Source organism: Melanotaenia boesemani, chromosome 20 (assembly GCF_017639745.1).
Source record: "Melanotaenia boesemani isolate fMelBoe1 chromosome 20, fMelBoe1.pri, whole genome shotgun sequence".
NCBI lineage: Eukaryota > Metazoa > Chordata > Actinopteri > Atheriniformes > Melanotaeniidae > Melanotaenia > Melanotaenia boesemani.
Genome location: NC_055701.1, coordinates 13041161 through 13054099, shown reverse-complemented (window position 1 = coordinate 13054099; position 12939 = coordinate 13041161). Strand labels below are relative to the sequence as shown.

Sequence of the window (12939 nt, the reverse complement as noted above, 5' to 3'; positions counted from 1 at the left end):
CCTAAACAAACCTAAACCAACCAAAGTAAACATTCTGAAACTTCGGCATATTTCTCTGTATCAAGGCTCAGGATGCATCTATAGCAACTGTCTTCTTAACTTCCCCTCTAACAGTAGATACATGGGGGTGATAAGGTAGCTGGTTAGCGTTATCAGTGCAGGAAATCAGCGACTGAGTCAAAGAGCTGGCAAATTTCTAATGACAAACACACAATAGAAACATGCCGGTCTTTGTGCGTTGGGGGCCTAAGCGGTGGTAGGGGCTCTCTGCTGAGGTCAGTGGAATCTCACTTGCCTGCATTAACTTGGGCTCACGGTTAATGCAAACACATACTGTAACTTTTGAAGAGAAAAAAACTTGGGAGTAACTCCAGTCTTTTGAAGGGCTGCTAATGTGTAAAATTATCTAGTAGTACATAAAGGATTAGCGTTAGTGTTCTACTGTTACTGTAATGCTGCCTTGTGGTGGGTGGGAGATTACCTCAATGACACATATGTGGTTATTATTCCTACAATTAATGCACAACTAACGAACTGTTTTCATTAGTGACAAAAAAATGAATTTGTTGTAACTTATTTGTTTTTAACCCTAAATAAAAACTAAATGAATCTCTCTAGGAAAAGTCTGAAGTATTAGTTTTCTACGACATCTGTCAATATTTTTAATTCTAAGTCTACGTTTAAGTCTAAGTTTAGACCTTTCAAAACTTTTCAAATGTTTAGTTTTAGATTCATGGATTAAAACATTTGAATAAATCTGCACAAAACCCTTCAAAGTGCCAAAGTACAATCTGTTTCTTTATGGACTGACAAAAGTATTCAAATACTTTGTTTTAACTTGAATCCTGCTGGTTCCTACATAGCAGCTGTCCATGAGATGCTTCTACGACTTGACAGAACACCTGTGGCTAAATGAATTCACTGAACATAATTAGGAATGGCACACTCCTGTCTATATAAAGATCTCACAGTTGATGGTGCCTGTCAGATTAAATTTTGCTCCTAATTCAACCTGGTTAAGATTAAACTGTTCAACCAGGAAGAACAGGAGAAGCTTGAGGAAAGCTGTGCCAAACTAGACGGATCATTCACAGGAAGGGTCTAAATAGTTACATAAATAGGACATTTCATTATTCTATTTACAAAAAACAGTTTCTCCTTCATCCCCGCTTCAAGGACATTTACCCGGAATCATCTTGGAAGCTTCTGAAGGTTCTGTAAAATTTAATTATTTCAAGCTCGGCTGCTGATGAACGTGTGCTTTCAGACTTTTTACAAAACTAAGTCCCAAATAGAAACACTTCAAAACAATATAGACCTTTTAAAAAGAAAGCTAAAACATAGATTCTTCATGGTTTTCCACTTTTTGGTGTTATGTGACAGACAAACACAAAAGTCTTATTCTCCTTCACAGACAGATGCTTGTTCTATGCTGAGCAGCTGGCTCTGTTCCAGTGGTGGTCCTTTAACTAGGCAAAGGAAACATGGAGGTTTACCCATCAGTCATCTCTGCTCCTCATGCTGATGTTATTTTACCAGGATGAGAATAGCAGCATGTCTTTCAGAAAACACTCAGACAAGGAAATGTCCCCATTACATCACCCAGTTCCCAAAGACCAGTGGTGTTAAAAAGAGTCAAACAAATGCCATCAAAAGACCTAAACCTTGTCAAACAGAAAACAGTCAAGTTCCAAACAAGAAATTTATGACAAAGAGAAAGGGAATGGTGGATGAGAGTATGTGGCCATGTTTGTAATAGTGTGCTTGTTTGGCTTGGGTTGAAGCTTAGGGATACGGGGGTGGCGAGGAGGATCAATCTCTGGTTCTGTCTAAACACGGCATGCTTGCAGTAGACCCAGAGGAGCCGAGGGCGACGTTTATGAGTCTTGAAAATTAAAAGCTTTTTATATTTCACTGTATAATTATCTTTTTGTTGTTGTTGTCGCTGTTATCTCCTCAGGTCATCTGCTACATTTCTTCATTCATCATTTAAATAATTTAAATAAATAATCTAAAGTATAATCAAAAATAAATTCTTCAACACGCCGGTTATAACACCCTATATTCAGCTCATATCCTCCCTTTGAGGCATTGGGAGAAGAAAAACAACAGACAGCCTAGTTACATTACTTAATTCACTATTCTGTTGTTTAGGTGGAAGGCTGAAGTCTTGTTGCTATTTAGAGCTTGTTTCCTAGAAACCCCAGCGTGCTCTCTTGCTGCTCTCTCTGCGCTCCTTCAAGGCAAAGCAGAAGGATTTTAATTTTCTAAATTGAACTCCAAACAGCTTTGTCCTTTGAGAGTTTCATTTCTCAGTACTGAGCTCTGAGAGGCTTCAGCTCCAATTAGTTGTAAGTCATTTATTTTAGGAGAGAAAAATGTGGTTTTGTTTTCTTTTTTCACAAAATGAAAGCAAAAAAAAAATCCTTTTATCAGATACTGATCAATTACCAATTTTATGAAATTATAATGCTCCAGGTCAACCTGACATGTAGGAAATCTTTTACCAAAGTTGGGCAGTCTCATCTGCCTCTTGGCTCGCTGAATGTCGAAGACTGCTTAGTTTTTAAAGTGTCTCTCAGTGTTTGTGTTTCTAAGACCGAAGCTATGATTAAATATTGATGAATTGCATAAACGGGACATTTATTCCACTGGTGTTTGCTGGGGCATAGATTAATGCTAGCACAGGGATCTCAATGTACCTTGACTAATGTAAAAGTAAGATTTAAGTGTCATCCAGAGGAATGCGTACAGAAGACTTCTTTTATCTCGAACTGAAAGAGGAGTAAGTTTAATGCACTAAGTGAGGCTTTATAGAAGAGCTGACCTGACGTTGGCCTCTGTCCATTAAAATAGTGCAAGATATCAAAACTTGTGTATACATGGGAACCAGCGGATTCCACTAGTAACATAAACACTTACCTTGCTCTGGCTCACACAGGAAACACAAAACCACATTATATAACAGAGCAGCACCAAAGTTCCAGCTATGAATCAATGACACAGATCCATAACTGTGCATGTTGCTTTTGCTGTTTTATATTACAAGCGGCATTAAGATGAGACAGTTCTTGTAGTTATTCTTTACTTTTTAAAGAAGTAGGAGCAGAACAGCTAAATGAACTGAGTGAGGCCAATTAACATGGAGAGACCACTTGAGTGATATCATAAGGTTTGATTCTTCACAAAAAGGACAAGTGCACTTCAAGTGTTTCCTCCTATTGAGTGTTATTCTGCCATGCAGCCTTTCTTTTCTGGGTTGCCCAGGCAGCTGCTCGAAGACTCTGTAGTCTTCTCTGATAAGGAGGAGGTGGCCCTAAGAGAGCAAGGTACACTGAAAGACCCCTGCACTATGCTTGTGTTGTACCCCAATCTGAACCCAGTTCTTAGTCATTCTCATTTGCTGCAAAAAGATTAAAATGCATTTAATATTAGTCACATGCTATAGTCACTGTGGTGTGCTGTAGGGTTAAAATGCTTTACACTTAATAATTGTGTCCAAACTGAATGCAGTTGCTCATGAGGTTTGGTATGCAGGCCTGTGTTAACACAACATTAAAGCAGATTTGAAGAACTTCCTATAAATGTAGCCATTGTTTCATCTTCCTCTTCAAACCAACTGCACACAGTGAGACAAGAGTGATGCAGCCTATACTAGTTGTTACATAACAGCCACCATGTCTGTTTGGATAAAAAGTCCTCCTCTTATGGCTCTATTTTAGGAAAGCAGTAGCACATCCGACATACTGAAAAGTATCGGATCCATTGCTTGTCCACTGACACCAGTGTGCAGCCCCTCACACGCACTCATCGAGGCACCGCGAAGGAACAATTAAAAGATTTACTTTCCCTTCCATGTATGGGGGTGAACAAGAAGTGGATGAGTCACAGGTGTGCTTTTTAATGTTTGTCTATCGGGAATGTGGCCTTGTCGTCGTTACCTCCAGCTAAAACACATTAGCCGCTGATTATTTTATGTGCTCACTGGCAGGGGAAGGTGCTGCTGGACTGACTTGAAGGCAAACTTTGATCCATCCACCAGAGAGAAAGACACACACAGAGCCGAGTTCACACTGAGTTCAGGCAGAAAATTGTGACAAAAGGTGCTATTGTGGTGTGAAAGGGGGAGAGAAATTATGATATCAGGATAATGCTCAGCCGCCAAGAATTTAACATCTGCTCGGAAGCATTAAGTAGCATAATTCAAGTGAGGAGTGACAGTGAAGTCATTTGTTACCAATGTGTCCCCTCTGGAAGTAGAGAGGAAAGACAGACATGTTAAGTAAGGCAGAATGTGGTGTTCATGGAGGCAATATTTACTTCAATGTTGTAGCAAACTTCAGTGTTTTTTCTATCAGTGAAGACCTGGAAAGTAACAGACACCACTGCTGTTTACAGCTGTCCACCTTTGTATTACAGTTGATGGCAAACTAAATTTTTATCCTAAAGCAGATTATACCCGACATATACAACAGGACGGTGCAACACAGTAAATATCATAGCTCCCTCCCCTCTTTTTTCTCACACCTACCTGTTACCACATAAATTAAATAAAGTTAGCTGGTTAGGCTCGAGAGCTCTCTGTTTTGACAAGCCTTGTGCCATCAGTGTCACCACATTATCTTACCTTGCATACAGCTTTCTATTCTGTGGACAAGCTGGTAGGACTTGCAGCGATCCAGCAGTGTTCGAATGGCTGGAAGTGGGTCAAGGACGATAGTCTCAGGATGGGCATCAATGTAGTCCTTAAAAACACAAACATGTAACTTTAAAATAAAAATATTCAAGACTCTAATTTTTCCAAATTCACATCTAAAAAGATGCTCTGAACAACATAATTCTGCACACACCAGACTTGGTTCTCTTACTGGCTACATCTCTTTAAACTGCAGTAACTGGCAAAGATTCATATAATTTTTCATTAAAATAGAGCTGAAGCTAGTGGGTGCAACACGCTAATACCCATGAATTTTTCAATAATCTGAGAACAAACAGTCATCTAAGAGATTTCCAGAAAATCTTGAAAACAAAGAAGGATTTATTCATTATATATAAATGATTTATTAGAAAAATAACTAATACATTAGTCAGTGCTGAGGAATATGTAGGTTTGTTACAATAATGCAAATTAAAGAGAGTAAAAAAAATGCAACCATTTACTGAGGCTCTCATGCTATATATATATATATATATATATATATATATATATATATATATATATATATATATATATCATAGCTGCATTAACTGAACAATCCTAACAGCCTGTGATTCAGATCAGAGATGTTAAACATATTGAAGCAGGTACAGCATAAACACAAACACTGAGTTGAAGTGTCAACAAGCCTCACTGTGCGTGTCTGTGTAGGTAAGACAGAGAGAACATGAAAATATGCTAGTGGTCTGTGTATGTTACATCACTGCATCACAGCAAGGCCGGCTGTTAGGTCAGCATGAGTTTGGTCATTTTACATAACTGAACTCCCCTTCTTCTGTCTTCTCTTGTTGGCTCTCCTCTAGCTCTGTCTTCACACCACCGCCTCCCCATTTCCCTATGTTCTCCGTGCTCTCCACATTTCAGTTTCTGTTCTATAGCTCTCGCGGCTAACCTACCAATTTTTACTGACTCATAGATGGTGTCAGGCGGAGCTGGCTGGCCTGCACATTATACAAATAGCCTGCCTGCTCACATCACAACTCTTAAAACCACCATAGCTTCACTGTCATTCATGTTTACATGAAATTAAACACATGCACCAATGTTATGCAATGAGCAAACATGCACAATGGAAAAAAAAGACCAATTGTTAATTGGCTCAAGGCACACAAAGGATGTAAACACACGCCTTTGCCTTGTCATGGAGGACCTATCTGCTGGATTTACTGGGACCTGACAGGCAACACTGATTAAAGCCAGTTGAGCGGTTATGTAAGTCAAACACGCTGCAACCAAAAATAAATCCAAAATAATCTTCCAGGAGTTTGGTGAAATAATCTGATCAAGACTGTCACTTGTTGATTTCAGCCCCCCCAGCAGTAGAAATGAAAAAGAAAAAGGAGAAAAAGAAAAAAAAAGGGATGAACAGACTTCAGCAGGTGTTTTAGAGGAAAAAAAGCCAGACATACACCGATGTGGGTGTAAGACAGAGCTGCACATTTTCTGGAGCAGATTTGTTTCCAGTGGAGATTAAGTGGTTTAAAGCCTCTGAAATAATGTCTGTGACATCACAAGCATTAAACCTGAAGGAAAAAAATTATTATTTTTGCACTCACAGTAAACACATCCAAATGGATTGGATTTACCACAACTTACATAAGCTGGTGATCACAGTGAAGTCCACTAGACCTGATTTATATTTGTTGGAATCTACACTATTTCTTAATAGCTTATAATTGCTAGTTAAGTGTCTTAAATCGTGATATTTCATCACTAGACCTATTATAATGAAGCCCCAGAAAAAAATGTAAAAAAAAGGAAAATGCAGCTGATGACATTTATTTTGGGTCTGTTGTGCATACAGCTCTTACCCCAGGCCACTGAGTCACCACAGTGTATCCAAGGATGACATTTTTGTTTTTAACTAAAGAGCTATTATACAGATGAAAGCTCCACCACTACACAAAAGAGCCGTTCCTTTCAGATATTACACATGTAGTCAACTGAAGGGGGACCTTTGCTTTTAAATCAGAACTTCAGTTTTTATACCACAAATTGATTTTCCAAAAACAGTCTTGTTAAGAAGTGTCTTACATTACCAGAAAATAGTCAAATGCAGTCTTGTGCTTATATCTACAAGCCTTTGTCGTTAACTTGATTGCTCCACTCTGACATCCTGTTTGCCCTTTCTAATCCAGCAGTCAGGAAAATGTTGACAGAGTTGCGTGACGCTGATCACGATTGCAGCCCCTGAAGCACAGTCAGGGTAAGTAGGGAAGGAGAAAGAGCTGGAGATGGTGTAATAAAATTAATTTTCACACCATCTGTTGCACTGCCAGCTTAATGAACACACAGACACAGAAGCACAATGGTTTTTTGACGTGTGCCACAAGTGGAGCCGTGATACACAGCAGGAGAAAAATGTCCGTCTTTTCAGGAAGACCTAGTCGACTCTTCAAGAACTTTCAGTTACAGCCTTTTGGTTCAATGAGTAACCGTGATAATCAGTCTGTCTGCTTGATTCTCTGAACTGGGACATTTACAAGCGGGAATGTGAAGATAATAAATGTTTATTACATCAATCCAAGGATCTAATCTTTTCCTTCATTCAGCATCTGGATCTGATGTAAACCCTTCATGACATGACAGCAGATGTGCCAATTGACCAGTCATGTCGGTTCAGAGAGTAAAAATTAGAGCAGAGCTTTAAACTCTGGAAACTGTATAGTCATTGCAAAATCCTGCAGCTATGCAAGGACTTTGCAGTGACTACTTGCTAAAAGAATAAGTATTAAGCTATATTACATAATAGACAGATGATGTATGCTGTTTTCAGTACAAAACACATCAGGTTCAATAACCATAATGTGGTGTGACAAATATCCACATTTGTTATTAATGAAGGTGTAGTTCCACCTTGAGGCAACAGCCATTTTGGAACACATGGCATGTCAAATGAATCTGCATGTTCACACACTTTTCAAAAAAACAAAATAACTAACCAATAAATAATTTAAGAATATAATATTTTCACAAGATTCCAAATTATGTCCACAGGCTTTTCAACGAAGAGAAATGAACATGTTCAGTTTCTGTACTTTCTTAGATCTTTTCTTCCTCCTTTTATGAATACTCTGGGGGGTATGAGAGAAACATACCTGTACTCTTTGCACCAAAAGAACAGCTTGAGAATCATTCTGGTCAGCTTCCAGGATGAGGTCAGTCAGTTTGTGGATGATGACATCCAGGGGACCCTGGTCCTCCAGAGGTTGGCTGAGGTCCAGCTGAGAAGACCACAGCAGAGGTGAAGGGTTAATGGCAACTCTGATCAAGCCTTCATTTGCCACATTTTCAATATCAGTAATAAAAGTAATTACTGGCTCTTTGTAGAGCAATGAAGAAAAATAGAATATGGTATACTAAATAAAAATGTCTCAAATTATTTCTCTTGCTAATGTATTTAAAAAAAAAGGACAACAAAATTTGGGAAGTCAATCGCCCTTTGCACAACTCTCCCTCCCATTTCATAGTTCAGTTAAAAGAAACAAACACAGGTTCTATTTTCTGCTTTTATGGTTACAAAGCAGCCTAAGGACTGATGTTACGTGGTCTCCTTCCTCATTTTTTTACAGCTGTATCTTAGCTGCAGCCAGAATGAATGTTGTATTTCATTTGAACTTGACTAAAAGGATTTATCTCCTGCATGTTTCATTTTGCTTAGTTATACACACTCCCTCAAACCAGTCCTCCAGTCTCACTGAGCATATTCAACAAGACATGGAAAAAACACTAAATTAACATTTGCTTCATGTTTAACAATGCAGAAAGATTGCATACACCGGGCAAGTACTGCAGAAGTAGTCAAACCGGTAGTCAGAATTTGATAAGTCTCTTTTTGTGTTTGACTTTGTGAATTACGTGATGCAATCTTGCAAGAAACTGGACTTATTTTAAGATGAGGTAACCACTAATGAATTCTCTGCTGACGAATATGCTAAATCCAGCTGAAAGTGGTGTCTATTTTGGTTTAGTGTATGGAAATAGTAACAAAGACAATGAGGTTAAGTCTGTGTGCAAGAGACAATCTTAAAGATATCTTTTCTGCCATGGCCAACTGGCACATCTATCGGAAGTGTGCCCTCTCTACAATGGCAAGTCAAAATACAGCAGAGAACAGTGTCCACGTCACAGTGCTGCTCTTGAACGACAAAGCCATGCTTTAAGTCATTAGCTTATCAGCAAATAGAGATGACTGGATCATTTTCGAACCAAGGACAATTTAGCCACACCTGAGCAAATAAGGCAAAACCAGGACGGCCCTTACTGTTCATTGTCCAATGTAGATAGCGCATAACCTGAGAGTGAATACACCTTCATCACACTGGTGTGTGGATCAATGAAAAAGCTGTAAAACTGCACCGTATCAGTTGGTTTAGGGTTAGTCACAGCCTAAGCTAACATTTTCTGGTTAATGATTGTGGGAGGTGTGAGGGATGGATGACTAACTACAGTCCTCTTTGGCCCTGACCTGTTGAGTCAGTTGTACATGAACAGCATATAAAATGAAGGATGATTTCAACTTTTTTACTCAAGAAGAGCAAAATTTGTTATAATTTGCTCATTATGCTTCATCATCAACATGCTGTTTCTTTATCTGCCCATCGTAACATTGTTGGATCTCATTCCTCATGCCTGTGGCAACCTGCCTTTCGGTGTCAAATAACATGCCAACACAAGCTGAAAAAACATATATGAAGCAAGGAAGTTGGATGTGTCCACTGGAATTTGAGGGCCTTCTAGCAATGATACAAAAGTTTTCATAAAAGACCATTTAGGAATTATTTCCACATCAAAGAAACAACAGCAAAAGTTAATCATCCTGTAAAGACAAATGTCTAAAAAAAAAAAAAAATGTCTAATGCACCAGTTTCTTTAGGATAAACTGTGAAAAAAATACATATGATGTCACATCCTCATATGACACAGCGAGTAAACCAAAACCTCTTTGACAAACTGTTTAATTAGCACTGGAAGCTACTGTTACAGGGCAGCATTTTTATATTAGCCTATTGTGAATAAAAAAAGAATTATTCAGTTAGTCTGATGGGCTCACATGTAAAAGATGATAACAGATGATATTTAATTTGATTAAAAAACAAAAACCTACATTATAGATTTGGATGTTTCCGGCTCATCAGGTTTATTAGCAACCATGTGGTTGCGACATGTAAACAAAGCAATGTGAACTTAAGGCAGGTCTACAAAAAACAACTTCAGCAGGTTTATCTACAGTCATGTGGTCGAGACATGTAGACAAAACAGAATGAGTTTTTTGAAGTTTTATTTAACAAATAGACATGCTGCCATGACCTTAATATCACTGTATAAAAGTTTTTCTCATGAAGCGTTGTCACCTGTTAACTCACTACATGAACTGTAGCATGAAGGACTTCTGGTTTCTTGTTTAGCTAGTAATGTCAGTGTGACAAGGCCTGCTAGGTGAGAACTAGTAACTTCAATGAGGCATGTGTTTTAATCTCTCGCTTACACAACACATAGGGCCCCATGAGCAGTCCGGCCCGTCCACAAAGACAGGACTCTATGTCATGTGGGTCAACACCCACAGGCAAAGACACATCAAAGACGATGAAGTTCTCCCTATGCGCAGACAGAATGACCCCACTGCTAATCCCCAAAACCCAGAAGTCGAGTCACTGATGTTCTGCTAAATGCTAAAAGCAGAAGTTTCAGCTGAGGTCTTTGCGTGTCCCTCTGGGACTGCGAGCTAGTGCTGGGCCATGGCAGTGATGGACAGTAGAGAATACAGGCTTTATTCTGGTGGGAGAGGGTAGGTTAGGGCTGATTTATTTTCAGCTTTGATGTAGCCTTGCGTCAGGCTCTACCCAGAAGGAAACTAACCATACTGAATATGAGCAAACAATGAGGAAAGGAAACTCCACTTTTCAACAAGTGAACTGAACACAAACTGGATGAAACATTGTGTGGGTCAGTTATTAATTTATGCCTCAATGTCATATGTCAGATGTCTGTTAGGCTGCACCCAGCTGAATCTAATCTCACCTGGCTTTCCCTTTGTTGTCGGGTTAGCCCAGAGAGGCTGTGTGCAGAGTGCAGACAGTTGTGATGAATGATTTATTCTGTGTCTACGTGTCAAACAGAAACACATTATGTGACCGAGACAAACTAAAACTGGTGGACACAGCTTGCACAACACTTAACATGTAATCAGCACGATGTCAAAAACTTTATGGAGGATTAAACTGTGAGTCCATTACACTAATTACAATCTCTTTGAACATCCCTGAGTCCACAGAGTAGTAAGGCTTTACTCTCTGCTAATTATGTGGTGTAATGAAAGCCTATGAGGAGTGCTCAAGATCAACATTAATACTTTGAGTAAAGGTTAAATCAAGGTGACTTCATCGACTCTGCAGGTTATAGAAGAACATTTTAAGATAATTTCCCCAATAGGTGGCCATATATCATGCAAGATTAAAATTACTGGAGTGTCCGGCTCTTGTATTTCATGGTGTAATAGAGCCTTCACATCTACATCATGCCTATGAAGAAGGCTGGAGATTTTTAATGAGGTGAGGAGAGCCACTGTACACCCGGGTGAATGTATCATCAATCATCCACACCTCAAAACTCCCAATCTGTTCAGAAGCAATATACATATAATTCTCAAGACCGTGGAAAAAAAATATTCAGTAGGTTTGCATCACAACAGTTTATACAGGATAAAAATATGATTCTGTTAGCACAAATTTTTTGGTTTGTTGTCATCGCCATGTAAACTTAGGCTCCTATAAGCCAAAACATCCTTGGATCATGGTGAACTGCAGGATCAATAAGCACCTGTAGAGGAGTGTTGTTCTTCAATAAATTAATTATGTAGGTGAGAAACAGAGGCACCTACAATTTAATAATAGATGTAACTCAATCATTTTCCTTGGACAACCTACTTAGACAATGATCATTTGCTGTGATGAGGTTCTTTCAAAGAGTGAAAACAGTCTTCCTGGTGGGTTAATCTCATCAGAGCTGCAGTATAGACAGGGTAACTGGGAGGATGGCTCTCATGAACTTGAGCTAAGGGGTGAGTATTGACAACCTGCAACCGTGACAAGAAAGCAAAGAAAAGAAAGATGAGCTGCTCAAAAAAAGTACTGGAGTGGAAAGCTCCAAGAGACTACAGGAGGGATCAAAAGGTGTGGGGCGAAGTGCATCCTGGACCGGTTGCCAGTCCATCAAAGCTACAAAATGAGACCTCGCCCAACTCTGTTCACTTCTACAGTAAACTTAGTATTATCAATTAACCTAACATGCATGTTTTTGGATTGTGGCCAAAAGCCAGAACCCAGGCATTGTCCAGAGTTTTCCCACACTAGAAATGGAAATAAAAGTAGCTCCCTGGGGCTGCCAGATTTAGCAAAAATATGTCCACGTTGAGTGACGTCATAACCAGGGTTAGGGTTAGCAAACCCTAACCCCTGGAGAATCAAAACTCTTGTGACAAATAACATAAGTTGGTGGAAATGCAGATCTAATCATTGTTATGCCACTAATGTCTTCCAAATGTTCAGTGACATGTAGAGCTAAAAACCTATTTTTTGTACTATTTATACAAATATTATTATTCACACAAATTTTATTTTCTTGATAAGTCAAATAATCAGTATTTCAGAAAACCCACCTCAGTGGGTTCAAATAGTTTTGTACAATAAATAGTCTAAAGGCCACAAACTCAGTTTATTATCAGATACAACCATCAAAAAGCAGTACAAGCAGGTAAAATGAAAGAATATGCCTCTTTGAAATGAAAAACTAAAATTAGCTTGCAGAATCTTGTTCTCTGCATTGATCAGATAAGCGTTTCAACTTTTGAACACTATTAAAATCAAAAACATTTGTTGTGACTCACAGAAAAAAAAGGGAAATTAATCTGTAATAAGACGATAAACAACATGACTTAAAGGTTTATTTTGCTAAAATGTGTTTATCCTTGGATATCCGGAGTTGTGTTGTTATCGCCAGGGTCAGCTAGTCTGTCACTTCACAGGAACAAGGTCAGATGATTAAATAGGCTGAAAGAGATAAATCTGCAGCCCTACTCTGTCACCATCTTCTACTCAAGGTTATTCACATAACAGCTACACTCCTGCTGGTCCTTCAAAGCTTAAAACAACCCTCGAGTGGGTAAAACTTAAACTAGATGGTTCATCTGTAGCCAAACATTTCATGTACCGTAGCACAACCTT

General features: G+C 38.9%; 1 protein-coding gene across 3 annotated transcripts in view; it reads right to left on the bottom strand.

Moving 5' to 3' along the window:
- The window catches only part of itpk1b (inositol-tetrakisphosphate 1-kinase b), a 28375-nt gene that overhangs the window by 7846 nt on the left and 7590 nt on the right, over window positions 1–12939 (bottom strand). For all 3 annotated transcript variants that reach the window (XM_041971583.1, XM_041971582.1, XM_041971581.1), the window contains exons 4-5: window positions 7816–7941; window positions 4628–4745 (exon numbers count right to left, since the gene is read on the bottom strand). In XM_041971583.1, the coding sequence (XP_041827517.1) occupies window positions 4628–4745; window positions 7816–7941 (244 nt within the window). The remainder of the gene's footprint in view (window positions 1–4627; window positions 4746–7815; window positions 7942–12939) is intronic.